The sequence below is a fragment of the Ranitomeya imitator genome, chromosome 4, assembly GCF_032444005.1.
Source record: "Ranitomeya imitator isolate aRanImi1 chromosome 4, aRanImi1.pri, whole genome shotgun sequence".
NCBI classification, from domain to species: Eukaryota; Metazoa; Chordata; class Amphibia; order Anura; family Dendrobatidae; genus Ranitomeya; species Ranitomeya imitator.
The window spans coordinates 413633049-413659179 of NC_091285.1; the positions used below are offsets into that span (position 1 = coordinate 413633049).

The 26131-nt window shown below is 42.8% G+C and overlaps 1 protein-coding gene across 1 annotated transcript in view; it reads left to right on the plus strand.

Moving 5' to 3' along the window:
- Positions 1–24112, plus strand: part of LOC138674156 (uncharacterized) — a 49810-nt gene extending 25698 nt beyond the window's left edge. The window contains exons 2-3 of the mRNA XM_069762073.1: positions 7963–8194; positions 22834–24112. Coding sequence (XP_069618174.1) covers positions 7963–8194; positions 22834–23219 — 618 coding nt within the window. The 3' untranslated portion in view covers positions 23220–24112. The remainder of the gene's footprint in view (positions 1–7962; positions 8195–22833) is intronic.
- The last annotated feature ends 2019 nt before the right edge of the window (positions 24113–26131 follow it).

The following is a 26131-nucleotide window of genomic DNA, read 5'->3' on the forward strand; positions in this document are numbered from 1 at the left end:
CTATTTAACCTGGCTTTGCTGGCATTTCCTCGCCGGTTATCAATGTATCCAGTGTGTCTTGTTACCTCTGCTCCCTGCTCCTAGTACCTTCTGGTCAAGCTAAGTTTGGATTTTCCTGTTTTGGTGTTTTGCTTTATTTGGTTTTTAGTCCAGCCTGCAGATATGTGATTCTTGCTGCTGGTTGCTCTAGTGGGCTGAAATTGCTCCTCATGTACCATGAGTTGGCACATGAGTTCAAGTAATTTCAGGATGGTTTTTTTGAAGGGTTTTTCGCTGACCGCGCAGTTCACTTTTGTATCCTCTGCTATCTAGCTTTAGCGGGCCTCATTTTGCTGAAACTGTTTTCATACTGCGTATGTGCTTTCCTCTCATTTCACCGTCATTATATGTGGGGGGCTGCTATTTCTGTGGGGGATTTCTCTGGAGGCAAGAGAGGTCTGTGTTTCTTCTAATAGGGGAAGTTAGATCTTCGGCTGGAGCGAGACGTCTAGGATCATCGTAGGCACGTTCCCCGGCTACTTTTATTTGTGTGTTAGGTTCAGGGTCGCGGTCAGCTCAGGTTCCATCGCCCTAGAGCTTGTTTGTATCTGTGCTTGTCCTTTAGTGATCCCCTGCCATTGGGATCATGACAGGGCTGTTTCTCTGCAAAGGGGCCAGGACGACTGATCCGGGTACATGAAAGAATGAATGGGGCCATGTATCGTGAGATTTTGAGTGCAAACCTCCTTCCTTCAGCAAGGGCATTGAAGATGAAATGTGGCTGGGTCTTTCAACATGACAATGATCCAAAGCACACCGCCAGGGCAACGAAGGAGTGGCTTCGTAAGAAGCATTTCAAGGTCCTGGAGTGGCCTAGCTAGTCTCCAGATCTCAACCCTATAGAAAACCTTTTGAGGGGATTGAAAGTCCGTGTTGCCAAGCGAAAAGCCAAAAACATCACTGCTCTAGAGGAGATCTGCATGGAGGAATGGGCCAACATACCAACAACAGTGTGTGGCAACCTTGTGAAGACTTACAGAAAACGTTTGACCTCTGTCATTGCCAACAAAGGATATATTACAAAGTATTGAGATGAAATTTTGTTTCTGACCAAATACTTATTTTCCACCATAATATGCAAATAAAATGTTAAAAAAACAGACAATGTGATTTTCTGGATTTTTTTTTCTCAGTTTGTCTCCCATAGTTGAGGTCTACCTATGATGTAAATTACAGACGCCTCTCATCTTTTTAAGTGGTGGAACTTGCACTATTGCTGACTGACTAAATACTTTTTTGCCCCACTGTATATATATATATATATGTCAGTAGACACATATATGTATATATATTAATATTTTTTCCAGCGCTATACAGCTTGAAAGCCGGTAATTCAATTAAGAGGCGCCCTCTGCTGGTTGTCCTCATATGAACTCGAGCCTGGGAGCTTTCTAGGAAAGTTCCCACGATCTAGAAACATCCAGCAGAGGGCGCCTCACCGCAAATGAAGGTAAATATAGGTCATTGACCTACTTTACCTTCATTTTCCGGTGTTATTGCAGCCATGAGCATCATTGCATTAGCAAAGCTCGTGGATGCAAATTATTTAACCCCTTCAGATGGATTTACATCGTTGGACGTTACAGATCTGCGGAGGGTAAGGATATTGTTTGTTTATTATGTTTTTTTTGTAACAGAACGAGGGTCTTCAGTGACTGGATTGGGCGTAGAATAAAATACTCCAACAACCTTTGTTTTTATTTCATTAAAATAATTTTAAATAATGTGTTTGTGTTTTATTTAACCCTTTACTACAATTGGATTAATAATGGATAGGTGTCATAATTGACGCCTCTCCATTATTAATTTGGCTTAATGTCACCTTACAATAGCAAGGTGACATTAACCCTTCATTACCCCATATCCCACCGCTACACGGGAATGGGAAGAGAGTGGCCAAGTGCCAGAATAGGCGCATCTTCCAGATGTGCCTTTTCTGGGGTGGCTGGGGGCAGGTGTTTTTAGCCAGGGGGGGGCCAATAACCGTGGACCCTCTCCAGGCTATTAATATCTGCCCTCAGTCACTGGCTTTACTACTCTGGCGGAGAAAATTGCGCGGGAGCCCACGCCAATTTTTTCCGCCATTTAACCCTTTAATTTAGAAGATAGAACGGCCACATTTTGCAGATACACACTACTGACATTAGTAGTGTGGAATCTGCAAAAAAAATGGAGAGAAGACATGGTTTACTGTATGTAAACCATGTCTCATATCATGTCGGGTTTAGGAAGGAGAAAGAAAAAGCCGGTAATTGAATTAACGGCTTTCAAGCTGTATAGCGCTGGAATAAATATTAATATATATACATATATGTGTCTCACTGACTTATATATATATATACTGTATATATATATGAATATATATACCTATTCTATGTGTACACATTTATTCTAACTATTGGACTGGAAGCTGTCAGTGTGATTTTACTGTACACCGCACTGAATTACCGGCTTTTCTCTCTAACACCGCTGCGTATTTCTCGCAAGTCACACTGCTTGTCCGTGTGTAATCCGTATTTTTCATGCTTCCATAGACTTTCATTGGCGTATTTCTTGCGCAGTACGGTGACAAACGCAGCATGCTGCGATTTTGTACGGCCGTAGAAAGCCATATAATACTGATCAGTTTAATACGGCAGATAGGAGCAGGGGCATAGAGAATAATTGTGCCGTATGTTTTGCGAGTTTTACGGACGTAGTTTCTGCGCTCTTACGTCCGTAAAACTCGCAAGTGTGACGCCGGCCTGACTCAGACACCAGCAAGGTAGCAACCAGGCAATCCCCACATGTACTTATGCTGGCTCTCAGATGTAAATCATTCAGCTGCGGCAAGAAAAACTAAAACTCCGAGCACTAAAAAATATGTGGAGGACCCCCGAGCATGCTCGAGAAATCTCGAGTAATGAGTATATTTGCCAATCACTAGTCACTAATTTTTAGGGGTTTTGTTTTTGCATGTCAGAAATGTTTATTTCTAAATTTTGTGCAGTTATATTGGTTTATCTGGTAAAAATAAACAAGTGAGATGGGAATATGTTTGGTTTTTATTAAGTTGCCTAATAATTCTGCACAGTAATAGTTACCTGTACAAAACAGATATCTTCCTAAGATAGCCAAATCTAAAAGAACCCCACTCCAACTTCCAAAAATATTAAGCTTTGATATCTTTTGGGTTGATTGAGAACATAGTTGTTGATCAATAATAAAAATAATCCTCTAAAATGCAATTTGCCTAATAATTCTGCACAGAGTGTATTGCAGTTATCACATTATACAGCACTGTGTACTTACAATTGCTAATTTTGCGGGGGTAGCTGAGACCCCAGAGAACATGATTTGGGTCGGTTTTTACCAACCCCGGGGTTGCGATCGCCGCTATTAACCGTAAACCGCAAAAAAAAGTCAGATTTGCCATTTAATTTTTCATCTCCTCTTTTATATAGTATACTAGATTGTGGCCCGATTCTAACGCATCGGGTATTCTAGAATATGCATGTCCCCGTAGTATATGGACAATGATGATTCCAGAATTCGCGGCAGACTGTGCCCGTCGCTGATTGGTCGAGGCAACCTTTATGACATCATCGTCGCCATGGCAACCATTATGACATCTACGTCGATACTGTGCCCGTCGCTGAATCAATAACGTGAGATGTCTACGTCCTTTATGACATCATTGTCGCTGTGCTCGTTGCTGATTGGTCGAGGGCTGGCGGCCTCGACCAATCAGAGACGCGGGATTTCTACGTCGATGCTGTGCCGGGATTTCCAGGACAGACAGACAGACAGAAAGACAGACAGACAGACAGACAGACGGAAAAACCCTTAGACAATTATATATATAGATACCTGTGTGTCATCTGCTCCTGTATATAGTATATACCTGTGTGTCATCTCCCCTGTATATAGTATATACCTGTTTGTCATCTCCTCCTATACATAGTATATACCTGTGTGTCATCTGCTCCTGTATATAGTATATACCTGTATGTCATCTCCCCTGTAAATAGTATATACCTGTATGTCAACTCCTCCTCTATATACCTATGGGTCATCTCCTCTTTTATATAGTATATACCTGGGTGTCATCTCCTCCTGTATATAGTATATACCTGTGTGTCATCTCCTCCTGTATGTAGTATATACCTGTGTGTCATCTGCTCCTGTATATAGTATATACCTGTATGTCATCTCCTCCTGTATATAGTATATATCTGTGTGTCATCTCCTCCTGTATTAGACCTTGTTATTTGGTCAGTATTTTTACCTCAGTATTTGTAAGCTACATTGGCAGCCTGATAAATCAGCAGCCAACAGGAAGCCCTCCCCCTGGCAGTATATATTAGCTCACACATACACATAATAGACAGGTCATGTGACTGACAGCTGCCATATTTCCTAAATGGTACATTTGTTGCTCTTGTAGTTTGTCTGCTTATTAATCAGATTTTTATTTTTGAAGGATAATACCAGACTTGTGTATGTTTTAGGGCGAGTTTCATGTGTCAAGTTGTGTGTTGAGTTTTCTGTGGTGACATGCGTGTAGCAACTTTTTGTGTTTTTGTGTGTCGAGTTGCATGTGACAGGTTAGTGTAAAAAGTTTTGCGCATAGCAAGTTTTCCATGTGGCGAGTTTTATGTGTGGTGTGTTTTGAGTATGTGCAAATTTTGTGTGAGGCAACTTTTGCATGTGTTGCAACTTTTGTGCATGTGGCAATTTTTCCGCGTGTGGCGAGTTTTCCATGAGGTGAGTTTTGCACGTGTGGCAAGTTTTGCGCGAGCCTAGTTTTGCATGTGGCGAGTTTTGCATGTGGCAAATATTGCCCGTGGCAAATTTTGAGCGGTGACTTTTGTGTTTGACTTTTATGTGGCGAGGTTGGTGTATGTGTGGTGAAATGTGTGCTGAGGGTGGTATATGTGTTCAAATACGTAGTACCGTGTGGTGCATTTTGTGTGTGTGTTCATATCCCCGTGTGTGGTGAGTATCCCATGTCGGGGCCCCACCTTAGCAACTGTATGGTATATACTCTTTGGCGCCATCGCTCTCATTTTTTAAGTCCCCCTTGTTCACATCTGGCAGCTGTCAATTTGCCTCCAACAATTTTCCTTTCACTTTTTCCATATTATATAGATAGGGGCAAAATTGTTTGGTGAATTGGAAAGCGTGGGGATAAAATTTCGCCTCACACCATAGCCTATGACGCTCTCGGGGGCCAGACGTGTGACTGTTCAAAATTTTGTGGGTGTAGCTGCGACCGTGCAGATGCCAATCCCGGACATACACACATACATACATACATACATACTTACAAACATATATATATATATATATACACACACACACACACATTCAGCTTTATATGTTAGATTTCAATTTTACCATTAGGGTTAGAGTTGGGCTAAAGTGAGTTGGGCTAAAGTTAGGGCTATTGTTAGGGTTAGGGTTGGGATTAGGGTTAGGGGTGTGTCAGGGTTAGGGATGTGGTTTGGGTTATGGTTAGGGTTGGGATTAGGGTTAGGGGTTTGTTGGGGTTAGGGTTGGGATTAGGGTTGTTTTGGGGTTAGCGGTGTGTTTAAGGTTATGGTTAGGTTTTGGATTAGGCTTAGGGATGTGTTGGTTAGGGTTGGAGTTAGAATTGGGGGGTTTCCACTGTTTAGGCACAACAGGGGCTCTCCAATTGCGACATGGGATCCCATCTCAATTCCAGCCAATTCTGCGCTGAAAAAGTAAAAAGGTGCTCCTTCCATTCCGAGCTCGGCCGTGCGCTCAAACAGTTGTTTACCCCCACATATGGGGTATAAGCGTAATCAGGACAAATTGGACAACAACTTTTGGAGTCCAATTTCTCCTGCTACCTTTGTGAAAATACAAAATTGGGGGCTAAAAAATCATTTTTGTGAAAAAAAATGATTTTTTTATTTTTAGAGCTCTGCGTTATAAACTTTATTGAAACACTTGGAGGTTCAAAGTTCTCACAACACATCTACATAAGTTCCTTGGCACATCAGTGGCTCTGCAAACGCAACACGATGCCCGCAAACCATTCCATCAAAGTCTGCATTCGAAAACATCACTACTTCCCTTCCGAGCCCTGACGTGTGCCCAAACAGTAGTTTTCTCCCCCATATAGGGTATCAGTGCACTCAGGACAAATCGTACAACTACGTTTGGCGTCCAATTTCTCCTGTTAACTTTGTGAAAATAGAAAATTGTGGGCTAAATATGATTTTTTATTTTGACGGCTCTACGTTATACACTTCTGTGAAGCACTTGGGGGTTCAAAGTGCTCACTACACATCTAGATAAGTTCCTTGGGGGGTCTAGTTTCCAAAATTGTATCACTTGTGGAGGACTCCAGTGTTTAGGCACATCAGGGGCTCTCCAAACGCAACATGGCGTCCAATCTCATTTCCAGCCAATTCTGCATTGAAAAAGTCAAACAGCGCTCCTTCCCTTCCAAGCTCTGCCATGCACCCAAACAGTGGTTTACCCCCACATATGGGGTATTGGCGTATTCAGGACAAATTGCACACCAACCTTAGGGGTCTAATGTCTCCTGTTACCCTTGGGAAAATAAAAATTTGGGGTCAAAAATATAATTTTTGTGGAAAAAATATGATTTTTTATTTTCACAGCTCTACGTTATAAACTACTTTGAATGGTGTCACTTGTGGGGGACTCCAGTGTTTAGGCACATCAGGGGCTCTCGAAACGCAACATGGTGTCCAATCTCATTTCAGGCCAATTTTGCATTGAAAAAATCAAATGGCGCTCCTTCCCTTCCGAGGTCTGCCGTGCGCCAAAACAGTGGTTTACCCCCACATTTGCAGTATCAACATATTCAGGAGAAATTGCACAACAAATTTTGTGGTTCATTTTCTATTTTTACACTTGTGAAAATAAAAATTTTTGTTCTGAAGTAAAATGTTTGTGAAAAACTTAAATGTTCATTTTTTCCTAACACATTGCTTCAGTTCCTGTGAAGCACGTAAATGGTTAATTAACTTCTTGAATGTGGTTTTGAGCACCCTGAGGGGTGCAGTTTTTAGAATGGTGTACACTTGGGTATTTTCTATCATATAGACCCCTCAAAGTGACTTTAAATTTGATGTAGTCCCTAAAAAAATGGTGTGCAAAGCAGTCATCAAAGCAAAAGGTGGCTACTTTGAAGAACTCTGGTAACATTTGATTATTTAACTTGTTCAAACAGAAGAAGTAAAAAAAAGACAAGAAAGAAGAAAAATCTATATATATAATTGTCTAAGGGTTTTTCCGTCTGTCTGTCTGTCTGTCTTTCTGTCTGTCTGTCTGTCTGTCTTTCTGTCTGTCTGTCTGTCCTGGAAATCCTGCGTCTCTGATTGGTCGAGGCCACCAGGCCTCGACCAATCAGAGACCGGCACAGCATCGACGTAGAAATCCCGCGTCTCTGATTGGTCGAGGCCACCAGGCCTCGACCAATCAGCAACGGGCACAGCGACGATGATGTCATAAAGGACGTAGACATCTCACGTTTCTGATTCAGCGACGGGCACAGTATCGACGTAGATGTCATAATGGTTGCCATGGCGACGATGATGTCATAAAGGTTGCCTCGACCAATCAGCGACGGGCACAGTCTGCCGCGAATTCTGGAATCATCATTGTCCATATACTACGGGGACATGCATATTCTAGAATACCCGATGCGTTAGAATCGGGCCACAATCTAGTAATAATAATAAATGAGAGATATACTGACAATATAGTTAATTTAAAAATGCAAAGAAATTAATTTTGCTAAGAAAAAACAAACAGTAAGAATGACATTCTATATATGTGTAAAAACCAATACTGATTGTTTTCATAGAAATTTGCAACCTATCACAATCATGAATAACTTCACAGTGATAAGTATTTCTTCTTTCATTATTCCAACGTTAACAGGTTAATCCCACCAAATCTTCACCACAGGCAGAAGAGCAAGGTTACCAAAATGCAGCTTACACTGAGACCCTAGGTGAGGAGAGTCCAGGCCCAAGTGAAGTAAAGTTACTTTCAACCAAGACAGATGGTCAGATTGTAAAGCAGCAAAGAAAGATGCCCGCGGTGGCAGTTATTTCACCAGGGAACCAATGTATTGGAAAGTCTCCATGCAGGAATAAACAGCAGTTACAGGGTAAGTCCAATACCATTAAGTCCTTTATACACTTTATGAAAAAATATTCACACCCCGTGAATGTTTCCACACTTTTTCACGTTAAACCCTGTGGAATGTCGGCTAACTTAGCTGCTCCCCGAGGTAGACACAGGAACACGTTTGGTTAAAGTCTCTGGATGGTTTATTGCTTCATAAAACATAAAGCCCAAACTAGTAACAGAAAACAGCCTTTCTGGCTCAAATGAAAGTAAAAAGTCCATATAAACTCAATCCCAGTATGGCTCTCGCCTTCTGGGACAACACATACTGCAGCTCTCACAGAAGCTGCAGTCTGGAGGCTTCCTTCCTCCAAACACAAAGGAAAAAAAACTGGCTGGACATTTAACTCACTCTGGTGGAGATATGGTGGGTAAGTGTCCAGTCCATCTCTGACCTACTCACCATGAAAGCCACACCCATATGGCGACAGGATTGCTCTCAGCACATATCAAGCTGGAGGAAAACTTATGGCTTTCACATCATGCAGAATAGCAACCTCTGTGACACATATCTCCCCTCACGTACAGCGTCAGTAACCGTGTCACCATATTTTATGTGATATATCAACACAAAGTAGCAAGTAGTTGTGAAGTGTAAATGAAATGATACATGGTTTTCTAATTATTTTAAAAATATAAATCTGAAAATTGTAACGTGGATTTGTATTTCAGCCTCCTGCTGTCTGATACCCCTAAATAAAATCTTGAGTGATCAATTGTCACCAAAAGTCAAATATATAGTAGATTGAGCCCACCTGCATGTATTTTATTCTCAGTATGACTACAGATGGTCTGTGAAGGCCTCAGAGGTTTGTCTGAGAACATCAAATAGGATCATGAAAACCAAGGGACACACCAGACTGGACCTGAACAATCCATCATTCAAAAATGGAAGGAGTATGGCATAATTGCAAACCCACCAAGACATGGCCGTCCATCTAAACTGGCATGCCAAGCAAGGAGAGTACTAATTGACGATGCAGCTCAAAGGTCCATGGTCATTCTGGAAGTCCAGCTGCAGAGATTCAAAGATCAGGTGGGGGAATGTGTCCACAGGACAGCAATAAGTTGTATACTTCACAAATCTGGCCTTTATAGAAGAGTAGCTAGAAAAAAATAAATTTGGAAAGCAAGCCATAAGAAGTCCCATTTGCAGTTTGCAAAAAGCCATGTAGGGGACACAGCTAAAATGTGCAAGTAGGTACTCTGGTCAGATGAGTCCAAAGTATAACTTTTTTGGCTAAATGAAAAACACTATGTGTGTGGCGGAAAACTAACACTGCATATCACCCTAAAAACACCATCCCCACCATCAGGCATGGTGGTGGAAGCATCATAGTGTTGAGATGCTTTTCTTCAGCAGGGACAGGGAACCTCATCAGAGTTGATGGGAAGATGGTTGGCGCCAAATATAGGGCAGACTTGGAGGAAAAAGCTATTATAGGCCGCAAATACTTGAGATTGGGGCATAGGTTCACTTTCCAGCAGGATAATGACCCTAAACATACTGCCAGAGCTACAATGGAATGTTGTAGATTAGACCATGTTCATGTGTTTGAGTGGCCCAGTCACAGTCCAGACCTAAATCAGATTGAGAGTCTGTGGCAAGTAGGGTTGAGCGACTTTTCCTTTTTTGAGGTCGAGTCAGGTTTCGCGAAACCCGACTTTCTCAAAAGTCGAGTCGAGTGAAAACGGCCGATTATCTTGAAAAGTCGGGGTCGGGGGATTGGCCGAAACATGAAACCCAATGCAAGTCAATGGGAAATCTCTACATATTTATATTTACTTAAGCGCGATATAGCAGAAAAGCCGGTAATTCAATTGCCGGCTTTTCATTTCTCCTTCCTAAACCCAACATGATATGAGACATGGTTTACATACAGTAAACCATCTCATATCCCTTTTTTTTGCATATTCCACACTACTAATGTTAGTAGTGTGTATGTGCAAAATTTGGGCGCTGTAGCTATTAAATTTAAGGGTTAAATTGCGGAAAAAATTGGCGTGGGCTCCCGCGCAATTTTCTCCGCCAGAGTGGTAAAGCGAGTGACTGAGATATTAATAGCCTGGAGAGGGTCCACGGTTATTGGCCCCCCCCTGCTAAAAACATCTGCCCCCAGCAACCACAGAAAAGGCACATCTGGAAGATGCACCTATTCTGGCACTTGGCCACTCTCTTCCCACTCCCGTGTAGTGGTGGGATATGGGGTAATGAAGGGTTAATGTCACCTTGCTATTGTAAGGTGACATTAAGCCAGATTAATAATGGAGAGGCGTCAATTATGACACCTATCCATTATTAACCCAATAGCATGAAATGGTTAAAAAAAAACACACACAATATTACAAAATATTTTAATGAAATAAACACACAGGTTGTTGTAATATTTTATTGCACTCTCAATCCACCTGAAGACCCTCGACTTGTAACAAATTAAAAATAATAAACCAACAATATCTCATACCTTCCGTCGATATGTCCCACAATGTAAATCCATCTGAAGGGGTTAAAATATTTTACAGGCAGGAGCTCTGCTATAATGCAGCTGTTCTTGTGCCTGTAAAACCCCGGGGAATGAAGGTAATGTAGGTCAATGACCTGTAGTTACCTTCATTCACGGTGATGCGCCCTCTGCTGGATGTCCTCATATGAACTCGAGCCTGGGAACTTTTCTGAATATTTTCCCACACTCGAGGTCATATCAGGACATCCAGCAGAGGGCGCATCACCGCGAATGAAGGTAACTACAGGTCATTGACCTAGTTTCCATTCATTCACTGGGGTTTTACACCCACGAGCACAGCTGCATTAACAGAGCTCCTGGGTGTAAAATTATTTAACCCCTTCAGATGGATTTACAGCGTGGGACGTGACAGATCATCGGAAGGTATGGGATATTGTTGTTTTTTTATTTTTCCTTTGTTACAGAGCGAGGGTCTTCAGGTGGATTAAGAGTCTAATAAAATATTACAACAACCTGTGTCTTTATTTCATTAAAAGACTTTGTAATAATGTGTGTGTTTTTTAACCATTTCATACAATTGGATTAATAATGGATAGGTGTCATAATTGACACCTCTCCATTATTAATCTGGCTTAATGTCACCTTACAATAGCAAGGTGACATTAACCCTCCATTACCCCATATCCCACCACTACACGGGAATGGGAAGAGAGTGGCCAAGTGCCAGAATAGGCGCATCTTCCAGATGTGCCTTTTCTAGGGTGGCTGGGGGCAGATGTTTTTAGCCAGGGGTGGGGGGGGCAATAACCATGGACCCTCTCCAGGCTATTAATATCTGCCCTCAGTCACTGGCTTTACCACTCTGGCGGAGAAAATATGTCATTGAGACACATATATGTATATGTGTCTCAATGACATTTTATATATATATATTTATATATATATATGTGTAAAACGATAACCGACTCTGGAGCGAAGATCGACGACCTCCGACCCGATCCCACAGTGGGATCGGTGTTGTGAATTCCGCTCTTGGGCTCCCTCCGGTGGTTGTAAGTGGCACTTTTCTGCTCGGCTATTTATGCCTGGCTCTCTCTTCAGCCAGTGCCACTTGTCAATGGTTCCTGGTTGGATTCAGATCTCTTTGGATTTCCCTGTTATCCTGACCAGTTCAGCAAAGCTAAGTCCTTGCTTGCTCTTTTCTTCAGCTTGTCAGTATGAATTAATTCTGTGTAGCTGGAAGCTCTGGGAAGCAGATTTACCCTCCACACCTTTAGTCAGGTGTGGAGATTTTTGTAAACTCTGTGTGGATTTTTTGTAGTGTTTTATACTGACCGCACAGTATTCCATCCTGTCCTATCTATCTAGCTAGACTGGCCTCCTGTGCTCATCCTGGTTTCATTCTGTGTATGTCTTTTCCCTCTCCACTCACAGTCATTACTTGTGGGGGGCTATCTATCATTTGGGGATTTTCTCTGAGGCAAGATAGTTTTCCTGTTTCTATCTTTAGGGGTAGTTAGTTCTCAGGCTGTGACGAGGTGCCTAGGGAGTGTCAGGAGCATCCCACGGCTACTTCTAGTGTTGTGCTGAGGTTAGGGACTGCGGTCAGTACAGGTACCACTTCCTTCAGAGCTCGTCCCATGTTGCTCCTAAACCACCAGATCATAACAGATCGGGTCGGGTTTTCACGAAACCCGACTTTGCCAAAAGTCGGCGACTTTTGAAATTGGCCGATCCGTTTCTCTCAACCCTAGTGGCAAGATGTGAAAAATTCTGTTCAAAGACGCTCTATATCCAATCTCTCTGAGCTAGAAGTAGTTTACAAAAAGGAATGGGCAAAAATTTTAACCTCTAGATGTGCAAAGCTGGTAGAAACATACCTAAAAGACTTACAACAGTACTTGCAGGGAAAGGTGGTCCTACAAGGTATTGACACATGGGAACTGAATACAAATAAATACCACAATTTTCAGATTTACATTTTTAAAATATTTTGAAAACCCATGTATCATTTCCTTTAAACTTCCTAAATACTTGCTACATTGTGTTGGCATGTCACATAAAATCACTATAAAGTACATTTAAGTTTGTGGGTGTAACGTAAATTAATATGGAAAAGTTCACAGGGTATGAACATTTTTATGGCACTGTATATATCCGTAGGAGCAGTCATGCTTAAAGGGGATATCTTTATTTTAACATAAGTGTTGGGGATATGCGTTTGTGGCCCTTACTAATATACAAGTATTACAGGTTCTTCTACTAATCCAATAATGTCTGAAATATATAGAAAATGGCACTTCAAACAAATGACTCAACCCAATTTCGGACTAACATGAAATCACAGCTGAACTAAGGGGACCATTAGTAACAAGAATCTTTATTAAGTATGAAATAAAAACTAATTTAAGTAGGGGGGGGCATAGCTGATATGTCCTGAGATAATGATATAGTATGCGCATCACATATATTGCGACATGAAATATCAAGTAAGTACCGTATATTATACCACATATATGAATAAATAATAAAAAAATAGTAAACTCATATGAGAAAATAAAAATATAACCAAGATTCAGAGGTTTCATCATGAGCAGCTTCAAACATACATAATATAAATGTATCAATGAAGATATAATGTACCGTATTACTGGGAAACACAATGCTAATCAAAAGCTGCCAGGATGAAAAAACACAGTGAGCTATGCAGTACACATAATTATAATCAGGGTGGTATTTTTTTCTCAATGTGATTAGATTACTAATAGCAAAACTTAGGGAACCTGCTACCTTAGTAAGAGCAAGGAGGCATCACATAGAGGACGGACCAAACATTCCTCCCTTACCCCGACGCACGTTTTGCATTCAGCTTCCTCCAGGTGCGCTCCAAGGCTGTCTATGTCCACTTTTTTCTCTACTTTACCACAACCCAGCTTTAATACAACAGTCCTGATCATCAAGTGTCATCTTCTTGTTCTGCGGCCAGTAAAGCTGACTCTCTGGAACTCCCACCTGGGAAACTCCACTCATCTCACGCACTCAGTCCAGTTTAGGGCCGGTATCTTACAGCATTATAAGCTTGGGGTCTCATGGCTAGATGTCTTCTCCTAGAACCCATTTCCGGAAGGCCACTGTCTCTTAGTCACGTATAAATCAGATGTCGCTATCCCTTCTCTTTGATCTCCTCTCACTTTGAGTCACCCTAGAATACGGCACTGCTCACTTTGGACCTTTTGGTCTACACACTAAGCATTCCAAGCCCTATCTAACTTGACAACCACGAAGTCCTCTCTAACATTGCTACATAGCCCCTGTCTCTCTGGGCTAGTCCCAAATCTTAACACTCACTGTACCTGTCAGCTACCTGTTGCTGGGCCGAATACAGCTTAATCACTAACAATGCAGAACATTACCTCTATCTTGCACTACTGTCTGGCACAACACAGTCTATCACTAACAGCACATATTACAATTCACATTGCACATCTTTCACACTTATTACATCATACAGTACATAACATTTCACATTGCACCACAACCACATAAAACATTTCAACAATAAAACTTGTTTCTTCACAGAGAAATGTGGGCTGCATGTCCACATCCTTACACCATCACACAACAAGAACATGTTAAGTGCATAACCAATGAAGTGTGAATAAACAAATGATAGATTATGAATAGTAGTATTGTGCTTATAAACTCATAGTCGACTAGACATACAGTACAGACCAAAAGTTTGGACACACCTTCTCATTTAAAGATTTTTATGTATTTTCATGACTATGAAAATTGTAAATTCACACTGAAGGCATCAAAACTATGAATTAACACATGTGGAATTATATACTTAACAAAAAAGTGTGAAACAACTGAAAATATGTCTTATATTCTAGGTTCTTCAAAGTAGCCACCTTTTGCTTTGATGACTGCTTTGCACACTCTTGGCATTCTCTTGATGAGCTTCAAGAGATAGTCACCGGGAATGGTCTCCCAACAATCTTGAAGGAGTTCTGTTGTGAATTCTGTGGTCAAGCTCCCTCCTGTGGTCATGAGTGGTACTTCGGCTGGTTCTGTCTATGAGCTTCCTCTGGTGGATGTGAGTGGGGCTGCGGCTTCTGAGTTTCCTTCCTCAGGTGACGAGGTTAAGTCGTTAGGTGCTGCTCTATTTAACTACACCTAGTTCTTTGTTCCTGGCCTCCAGTCAATGTTCCAGTATTGGTCTTGCTTTCTCCTGGATCGTTCTTGTGGCCTGTCTGCCCTGCATAAGCTAAGTTTTGCTTGTGTTACTTTTGTTTGCTATATTTTCTGTCCAGCTTGCTATATTGGTTTTTCTTGCTTGCTGGAAGCTCTGAGACGCAGAGGGAGCACCTCCGTACCGTTAGTCGGTGCGGAGGGTCTTTTTGCCCCTCTGCGTGGTTGTTTGTAGGTTTTTGTGCTGACCGCAAAGCTATCTTTCCTATCCTCGGTCTATTCAGTAAGTCGGGCCTCACTTTGCTAAAATCTATTTCATCTCTGTGTTTGTATTTTCATCTTAACTCACAGTCATTATATGTGGGGTGCTGCCTTTTCCTTTGGGGAATTTCTCTGAGGCAAGGTAGGCTTATTTTTCTATCTTCAGGGCTAGCTAGTTTCTCAGGCTGTGCCGAGTTGCATAGGGAGCGTTACGCGCAATCCACGGCTACCTCTAGTGTGGCATGATAGGATTAGGGATTGCGGTCAGCAGAGTTCCCACGTCTCAGAGCTCGTCCTATGTTAGTAACTATCAGGTCACTTTGTGTGCTCTTAACCACTAGGTCCATTGTGGTTCTGAATCATCTGTTCATAACAGTACTGGAGGCCCAAAGTACTAATGCTTCTCAATGGAGGGAAAAGAGAAGTTCTGAGACCATTTTTTTTTCTCTGTACTGTGTTTTGTCTTTCTTTTCCCCTAGACATTTGGGTGGTTCAGGACACAGGTGTAGTGATGGACATTAAAGATCTGTCTTCTTGTGTGGATCATCTCACTGCAAGAGTACAAAATATTCAAGACTTTGTGGTTCAGAATTCTATGTTAGAGCCAAGAATTCCTATTCCTGATTTGTTTTCTGGAGATAGAGCTAAGTTTCTGAGTTTTAAGAATAATTGTAAACTGTTTCTGGCTTTGAAACCCCGCTCCTCTGGTGACCCAGTTCAACAAGTTAAGATCATTATTTCTTTATTACGTGGCGACCCTCAAGACTGGGCATTTTCCCTTGCGCCAGGAGATCCTGCATTATGTAATATTGATGCGTTTTTTCTGGCGCTCGGATTGCTGTATGATGAACCTAATTCAGTGGATCAGGCAGAGAAAAATTTGCTGGCTCTGTCTCAGGGTCAGGATGAGGTAGAGATATATTGTCAGAAGTTTAGGAAGTGGTCTGTGCTCACTCAATGGAATGAATGTGCGCTGGCAGCAATTTTCAGAAAAGGTCTCTCTGAAGCCCATAAGGATGTCATGGTGGGATTTCCTATGCCTGCTGGTCTGAATGAGTCTATGTCTTTGGCCATTCAGATCGGTCGACGCTTGCGTGAGCGTAAAACTGTGCACCATTTGGCGGTATTATCTGAGCATGGACCTGAGCCTATGCAGTGCGATAGGACTTTGACCAGAGCTGAACGGCAAGAACACAGACGTCAGAATGGGCTGTGTTTTTACTGTGGTGATTCCACTCATGCTATCTCCGATTGTCCTAAGCGCACTAAGTGGTTCGCTAGGTCTGCCACCATTGGTACGGTACAGTCGAAATTTCTTTTGTCCGTTACTTTGATCTGCTCTTTGTCATCCTATTCTGTCATAGCATTTGTAGATTCAGGCGCTGCCCTGAATTTGATGGACTTGGAGTATGCTAGGCGCTGTGGGTTTTTCTTGGAGCCCTTGCAGTATCCTATTCCATTGAGAGGAATTGATGCTACGCCTTTGGCCAAGAATAAGCCTCAGTACTGGACCCAGCTGACCATGTGCATGGCTCCTGCGCATCAGGAGGATATTCGCTTTTTGGTGTTGCATAATCTGCATGATGTGGTCGTGTTGGGGTTGCCATGGCTACAAGTCCATAACCCAGTATTGGATTGGAAATCAATGTCTGTGTCCAGCTGGGGTTGTCAGGGGGTACATGGTGATGTTCCTTTTCTGTCTATTTCATCATCCACCCCTTCTGAGGTCCCAGAGTTCTTGTCGGATTACCGGGATGTATTTGATTAGCCCAAGTCCAGTGCCCTACCTCCGTATAGGGATTGTGATTGTGCTATCGATTTGATTCCTGGTAGTAAGTTTCCTAAAGGTCGACTGTTTAATTTGTCTGTGCCTGAACACGCCGCTATGCGGAGTTACGTAAAGGAATCCTTGGAGAAGGGTCATATTCGCCCGTCGTCGTCGCCATTGGGAGCAGGGTTCTTTTTTGTGGCCAAAAAGGATGGTTCGCTGAGACCTTGTATTGATTACCGCCTTCTAAATAAAATCACGGTCAAATTTCAGTACCCCTTGCCGCTGCTGTCTGATATGTTTGCTTGGATTAAGGGGGCTAGTTGGTTCACCAAGATAGATCTTCGTGGTGCGTATAATCTTGTGCGTATTAAACAGGGCGATGAATGGAAAACAGCATTTAATACGCCCGAGGGCCATTTTGAGTACCTGGTTATGCCATTCGGGCTTTCTAATGCTCCATCAGTGTTTCAGTCCTTTATGCATGACATCTTCCGAGAGTACCTGGATAAATTCCTGATTGTATACTTGGATGATATTTTGGTCTTCTCGGATGATTGGGAGTCTCACGTGAAGCAGGTCAGAATGGTGTTCCAGGTTCTGCGTGCGAATTCTTTGTTTGTGAAGGGGTCAAAGTGTCTCTTTGGTGTTCAGAAGGTTTCATTTTTGGGGTTCATTTTTTCCCCTTCTACTATCGAGATGGACCCTGTTAAAGTTCAGGCCATTTATGATTGGACTCAGCCGACATCTCTGAAGAGTCTGCAAAAGTTCCTGGGCTTTGCTAATTTTTATCGTCGCTTCATCAATAATTTTTCTAGTATTGCTAAACCGTTGACTGAGTTAACCAAGAAGGGTGCTGATGTGGTCAATTGGTCTTCTGCTGCTGTGGAAGCTTTTCAAGAGTTGAAGCGTCGTTTTTCTTCTGCCCCTGTGTTGTGCCAACCAGATGTCTTGCTCCCGTTCCAGGTCGAGGTTGATGCTTCTGAGATTGGAGCAGGGGCTGTTTTGTCGCAAAGAAGTTCTGATGGCTCGGTGATGAAACCATGCGCTTTCTTTTCCAGGAAGTTTTCGCCTGCTGAGCGTAATTATGATGTTGGCAATCGAGAGTTGTTGGCCATGAAGTGGGCATTCGAGGAGTGGCGTCATTGGCTTGAAGGAGCTAAGCATCGCGTGGTGGTCTTGACTGATCACAAGAACTTGACTTATCTCGAGTCTGCCAAACGGTTGAATCCTAGACAGGCTCGTTGGTCGCTGTTTTTCTCCCGTTTTGACTTTGTGGTTTCGTACCTTCCGGGCTCTAAAAATGTGAAGGCAGATGCCCTGTCTAGGAGTTTTGTGCCCGACTCTCCGGGTTTGTCTGAGCCGGTGGGTATTCTCAAAGAGGGGGTAATTTTGTCTGCCATCTCCCCTGATTTGCGGCGGGTGCTGCAAAAATTTCAGGCTAATAGATCTGACCGTTGCCCAGCGGAGAAACTGTTTGTCCCTGATAAATGGACGGGTAGAGTTATCTCTGAGGTTCATTGTTCGGTGTTGGCTGGTCATCCTGGAATCTTTGGTACCAGAGATTTGGTGGCTAGATCCTTTTGGTGGCCGTCTCTGTCGCGGGATGTGCGTTCGTTTGTGCAGTCCTGTGGGATTTGTGCTCGGGCTAAGCCCTGCTGTTCTCGTGCCAGTGGGTTGCTTTTGCCCTTGCCAGTCCCGAAGAGGCCCTGGACACATATCTCTATGGATTTTATTTCGGATCTCCCCGTCTCTCAAAAAATGTCGGTCATTTGGGTTGTTTGTGATCGCTTCTCTAAGATGGTCCATTTGGTACCCTTGTCTAAATTGCCTTCCTCCTCTGATTTGGTGCCATTGTTCTTCCAGCATGTGGTTCGTTTACATGGCATTCCGGAGAACATCGTTTCTGACAGAGGTTCCCAGTTTGTTTCGAGGTTTTGGCGATCCTTTTGTGCAAGGATGGGCATTGATTTGTCTTTTTCCTTGGCTTTCCATCCTCAGACAAATGGCCAGACTGAACGAACCAATCAGACCTTGGAAACATATCTAAGATGTTTTGTTTCTGCCGATCAGGATGATTGGGTGTCCTTTTTGCCTTTGGCTGAGTTCGCCCTTAATAATCGGGCCAGCTCGGCTACTTTGGTTTCGCCGTTTTTCTGCAATTCTGGTTTCCATCCTCGTTTCTCTTCAGGGCAGGTTGAGTCTTCGGACTGTCCTGGTGTGGATACTGTGGTGGATAGGTTGCAGCAGATTTGGACTCATGTGGTGGACAATTTGACATTGTCTCAGGAGAAGGCTCAACGTTTCGCTAACCGCAGGCGCTGTGTGGGTCCCCGACTTCGTGTTGGGGATTTGGTTTGGTTGTCATCTCGTTATATTCCTATGAAAGTTTCCTCTCCTAAGTTTAAGCCTCGTTTCATTGGTCCGTATAGGATTTCTGAGGTTCTTAATCCTGTGTCTTTTCGTTTGACCCTTCCAGCTTCTTTTTCCATCCATAACGTATTCCATAGGTCATTGTTGCGGAGATATGTGGCACCTGTGGTTCCATCCGTTGATCCTCCTGCCCCGGTTTTGGTTGAGGGGGAGTTGGAGTATATAGTGGAGAAGATTTTGGATTCTCGTATTTCGAGACGGAAACTCCAGTACCTGGTTAAGTGGAAGGGTTATGGTCAGGAAGATAATTCCTGGGTCTTTGCCTCTGATGTTCATGCTGCCGATCTGGTTTGTGCCTTTCATTTGGCTCATCCTGGTCGACCTGGGGGCTCTGGTGAGGGTTCGGTGACCCCTCCTCAAGGGGGGGTACTGTTGTGAATTCTGTGGTCAAGCTCCCTCCTGTGGTCATGAGTGGTACTTCGGCTGGTTCTGTCTATGAGCTTCCTCTGGTGGATGTGAGTGGGGCTGCGGCTTCTGAGTTTCCTTCCTCAGGTGACGAGGTTAAGTCGTTAGGTGCTGCTCTATTTAACTACACCTAGTTCTTTGTTCCTGGCCTCCAGTCAATGTTCCAGTATTGGTCTTGCTTTCTCCTGGATCGTTCTTGTGGCCTGTCTGCCCTGCATAAGCTAAGTTTTGCTTGTGCTACTTTTGTTTGCTATATTTTCTGTCCAGCTTGCTATATTGGTTTTTCTTGCTTGCTGGAAGCTCTGAGACGCAGAGGGAGCACCTCCATACCATTAGTCGGTGCGGAGGGTCTTTTTGCCCCTCTGCGTGGTTGTTTGTAGGTTTTTGTGCTGACCACAAAGCTATCTTTCCTATCCTCGGTCTATTCAGTAAGTCGGGCCTCACTTTGCTAAAATCTATTTCATCTCTGTGTTTGTATTTTCATCTTAACTCACAGTCATTATATGTGGGGGGCTGCCTTTTGCTTTGGGGAATTTCTCTGAGGCAAGGTAGGCTTATTTTTCTATCTTCAGGGCTAGCTAGTTTCTCAGGCTGTGCCGAGTTGCATAGGGAGCGTTAGGCGCAATCCACGGCTACCTCTAGTGTGGTATGATAGGATTAGGGATTGCGGTCAGCAGAGTTCCCACGTCTCAGAGCTCGTCCTATGTTAGTAACTATCAGGTCACTTTGTGTGCTCTTAACCACTAGGTCCATTGTGGTTCTGAATCACCTGTTCATAACAGAGTTCCCAGAGATGCTTAGCACTTGTTTGCACTTTTGCCTTCACTCTGCGGTCCAGCTTACCCCAAACCATCTCGATTGGGTTCAGGTCTGGTGACTGTGAAGGCCAGGTCATCTGGCGTAGCACCTCATCACTCTCCTTCTTGGTCAAATAGCCCTTACACAGCCTGGAGGTATGTTTGGGGTCATTGTCCGGTTGAAAAATAAATGATGGTCCAACTAAAAACAAACCGGATGGAATAACATGCCACTGCAAGATGCTGTGGTAGCCATGCTGGCTCAGCATGCCTTCAATTTTGAATAAATCCCCAACAGTGTCACCAGCAAAGCACACCCACACCATCACACCTCCTCCTCCATGCTTCATGGTGGGAACCAGGCATGTAGAGTCCATCCGTTCACCTTTTCTGCATCGCACAAAGACACGGTGGTTGGAACCAAAGATCTCAAATTTGGACTCATCAGACCAAAGCACAGATTTCCACTGGTCTAATGTCCATTCCTTGCGTTCCTTAGCCCAAACAAGTCTCTTCTGCTTGATGCCTGTCCTTAGCAGTGGTTTCCTAGCAGCTATTTTACCATGAAGGCCTGCTGCACAAAGTCTCCTCTTAACAGTTGTTGTAGAAATGTGTCTGCTGCTAGAACTCTGTGTTATTGACCTGGTCTCTAATCTGAGCTGCTGTTAACCTGCGATTTCTGAGGCTGGTGACTCGGATAAACTTTTCCTCAGAAGCAGAGGTGACTCTTTGTCTTCCTTTCCTGGGGCGGTCCTCATGTGAGCCAGTTTCTTTGTAGCGCTTGATGGTTTTTGCAACTGCACTTGGGGACATTTTCAAAGTTTTCTCAATTTTTTGGACTGACTGATCTTCATTTCTTAAAGTAATGATGGCCACTCATTTTTCTTTACTTAGCTGCTTTTTTCTTGCCATAATACAAATTCTAACAGTCTATTCAGTAGGACTGTCAGCTGTGTATCCACTAGACTTCTGCTCAACACAACTGATGGTCCCAACCCCATTTATAAGGCAAGAAATCCCACTTATTAAACCTGACAGGGCACACCTGTGAAGTGAAAACCATTTTCCGGTGACTACCTCTTGAAGCTCATCAAGAGAATGCCAAGAGTGTGCAAAGCAGTCATCAAAGCAAAAGGTGGCTACTTTGAAGAACCTAGAATATAAGACATATTTTCAGTTGTTTCACACTTTTTTGTTAAGTATATAATTCCACATGCGTTAATTCATAGTTTTGATGCCTTCAGTGTGAATTTACAATTTTCATAGTCAGGAAAATACAGAAAAATCTTTAAATGAGAAGGTGTGTCCAAACTTTTGGTCTGTACTGTATACAAAGCCAATATCATGACAAGAAATATTAAACTATGAAAATAGAACTATAGGAAAATCATATTACCACGTAACATGACATGGGATGAGGTCAGGGTACCCTAACCAAATGACACCGTTAATTGTGTTTCACACCCCTACTTTGTCAGGAAGTGATTGAAAAATGAAAAGTCAGAGTATAAATTGTCTAACACTAAACAATAACTCAACACACTTGAAGATTGGGAGACCATAGATGCCTAAAAAGATGGCTGCGCCTAGCCTCTACATATCACCTGACATAACTGATTCACATGACAAGATGCTTACTACATATATTCTTATGTACATTGCCAAACAAATATCAATGCTATATCATAACTGGATTGAAAGATGACTGTGTCGAGTGCCTCTGCCTCACCTGACTGAATCGCATGACTGGAAACAGTCACACAACATGACCTGCATCCTCAAGGCAATGAGTAAGCAGTGACGTATATTGATGTGGCCATATTTCAAATCAGCCTCAATATGATGTTCAAGTTTTTTTTCGTACTGTTCTCTCTGCTGTCCCTATGAGGAATAAGGCCCTGACATACATGCCCCCATTGGAGAGTGACAGACCTGGAAGGCCATGGCTCTCTGCTCTACCATAGGATTTGACAGTATTGACATCCATTGGGGATGGTGCTTATTGAAGTATCTTGGGCTGGGCAATTGCCCCCTATATGCTCCCCAACCCACGTTAACTACACTTATGATGACACTCTATAATGCTTATATATTAATTAGCACCACAAAGTCATGTTGCCAACACATTTGTTACAAAAAAAAAATATAAAGTATTGATTCCCTTTAACATTTAGTTTGGTATTGTTATGACAATACACAAACAATGTAATGCTGGTTACGGATTAATCCACTTTCTATAGGGACTTTATTTCAGGTATATGTGCCCTATAAATCCCAACCCTTTCATTTTCTGTAGCTGAGCCTTTGAATAGAATGCACTGTACCCACCAGGAGGCGACGGTAACCATGGAACGTCAATCCAAGAAAGTGGGAATTGCCCAAGCAATGATGGAAGAAGGGGACAACAGCCAAGTGACGCCTCTGCCAGTACAAGGCAACAATAGCAGTGTACAAACCGCAAGTGACCAATATGTTGATGCCAACCAAGACTTGACAGAAAAGCAGGAAGAAGCAGGAATGTGGCCTGATCCCCCCTTACCCTCCAGACTACCAATTGTGGTGGAAGTGAACGAAGAAGTGGTAGAACCTGATGGAGAACGGATTCATCATCCACAGATGGGCAGTGAGATCATTACTCCTGGCTCACTGATGCAGTTACTAGAAGACTCAATTGAATGTTAACCCCTTTATGCCTTGGCATCATATTTTGCTTTCAGTTTTGTGGAAATATTCTTTTTAGTGTCGGAAATAACTGATGTTTAGGGGGTTCTCACAGATTGGTTTGCTGCTTACTTATAAGAAACAGCACCGTTACTGTCCATAGCTTGACTGTGTTTAGTGTTACAGCTCAACGTCTTCAGGTTAACAGGGATAAGGTGTAACACCCAACAAAGTCCTTAGACATGACTGTTGAAGTTTTGGGGAAAAGCAACTCCTTGAACAGCAGCCAACAGCTATGTAAACATCTGCATTACAATATAGACATAGATTTCCTTAACCTCATATGGACATCCATGCAGAGACCACCTGGAGTTCTGTGCATGTTAGCGCACTTACTGAGGAGTACACCTGGTTTCAGCCGAAAATTGTGGTTTACGTCAGTGTTAACATTTCACGTGCCAGATAAAACAATAGTCTTTGAAAATAAGCACCTGTTTAATTAGCTTACATTGTTATTCTAAGTTCTGTTGAGCCTTGTATTCAATGATGGAGGTGATTATACGATAATATTCATTATTTTAGTTATTTACTTTTTATCAGTAAATCCCATTTATTTATAATAGTATCTAGTGTTTGAGAACCAATACTGAGAAATGAGTTTCAGTCTTTCTAGAAAAATATTTAGAATTGAGAGTCCTCAGTGGTTGATACCTTTTAATGGCTAACTGAAAAGATGGTAACAAATTGAGGACTCTCAATTCTAAATATTTTTCTATCCACTGGCTAACACGGTACCAAGATATATTTCTTTCCTGTTTCAGTCTTTCTAAGCTTTCCCTATAATTTGACCATATGTTTGATATTTGCAGTTAAACTCTGCAACCTTCTGTCATTAAAGGGAACCGGTCACCAGTTTTACCACATATAAATAGTGATGAGCAAGTAGACTCTTTACTCGGGTTTCCCCGAGCATGCTTGGGTTGTCTCCGAATGTTTTGGCATGCTCGGAAATTTAGCTTTCGTCGCCACAGCTGCATGATTTGCGGCTGCAAGACAGGCTGAATACATGTTGGAATTGCCTAACAAACAGGTAACCCCCACATGTATTCAGGCTGTCTAGCAGTCGCAAATCATTCAGCTGCAGCGACGAAAACTAAATCTCTGAGCCCGCCAAAATACTTGGAGACCACCCAAGCATGCTCAGGGAAACCCGAGTAACGAGTATACTCGCTCATCACTACTTATAAACTATGTCCATCACCTTTAAGATCATAAGAATGGGGTTCCTGAAACCCCTTTATATCGTCAGATGTGCCCCAAGTTTTATACTTGTCTCGCACTGTATGTAAATTGGCCGGTGCGGTCCAATGGGTGTTTCCAGATTGTGATCAGCACCACCATGATCCCTTCAAATGCCGCCTCTTATAACTGCATGTAAGCGGATGACGTCCTTCTGTCATCCACGTAGTGCCCAGAGTCTTGAGCCTGTGCAGGGGAATAGTAGAGCGGCGCCAGCGCACCTCACTGTGCCCTGTTGAGCAGCCAGTGAGTCCACTGCGCAGGCGCGAGGCTTGGGGCACTGCGTGGATGACGGAGAGACTGTAGTGTTTGAATGGACCGGACTTCGCAATTTACATACAGTGCTGACAAGTACAGTATAAAAAACTTTTTCTGAGGTCCCAGAAGGTTTGGCCACTTCGACAACATATATGGATTAAATCTGGCATCAGTACTATGAGTATCACACACAAGTGGATACCTGTCTATCCTTCAGCCACCTCTATTAACACACCTAACCTAAAAGATGTTTTATCAGTCCCTAATCTGTGATCTGCCCATCAAACAATCTAGTTATGCCAGGAGTTATCCACTTAATAAACAATTTCGGATACATCAATAATGATGGTAGCTCTTGCATTATGATGAATATATCTGTTGTGATTTGAGTACTTCCCAACGGCCCCATTAGAGAGTGGAGGGAACATGGATTTAAGGACTCATTTAAATGAGCAATCTATATGTCTGCATGCTATCCGTATGCAAAGCAGATAGCGTAGGAGCAGCACACTGTCCAATGAAAGTCAATGGTGAAGTTTACCTTAGCATTTTGCATATGGAGCTATGGTCTGCATGTAAAAAAAAAAAATCACAGCATGCTCTAGTCTGATCCTTTTTTCACATCAGATTAGCCATTGAAACTCAATGATTGTATCTAAAAAACATACCGACTCTATTCACATGGCATCAGTTTTTTATGGCTCTATTGCCATTGATAACATATAAAAACTGTATTTGGATTATTATATTTTAAATTGTTTATATATAAAATGGATTATATACAGAAGGTATACTGATATAAAAAAACGTGCACACGAAAGGGAAGTCAATTGCATACAGATGAAAAATTATCCATATTTTTCTGGATGAAATGGATGATTTCACTTACGCTTGTTTGAATCCAGCCTAATACACAGGTAAGGCTACTTTCACACTAGCGTTTTCTGCAATCCGTCACAATGCGTCGTTTTGCAGAAAAAACGCATCCTGCAAAAGTGCTTGCAGGATGCGTTTTTTCCCCATAGACTTGTATTGACGACGCATTGCGACGGATTGCCACACGTCGCATCCGTCGTGCGACGGATGTGTCGTGCTTTGGCGGACCGTCGGGAGCAAAAAACGCTACATGTAACGTTTTTTGCTCCTGACGGACGTCTTTTTCCGACCGCGCATGCGCGGCCGGAACTCCGCCCCTACCTCCCTGCACCTTACAATGGGGCAGCGGATGTGCCGGAGAAATGCATCCGCTGCCTCCGTTGTGCAGTGCGTTAAATGCTAGCGTCGGAATCTCTGCCCGACGCATTGCGACGGGGAGATTCTGACGCTAGTGTGAAAGTAGCCTACGCTCTCACCACAACCGCTAAGATACCTTGGTC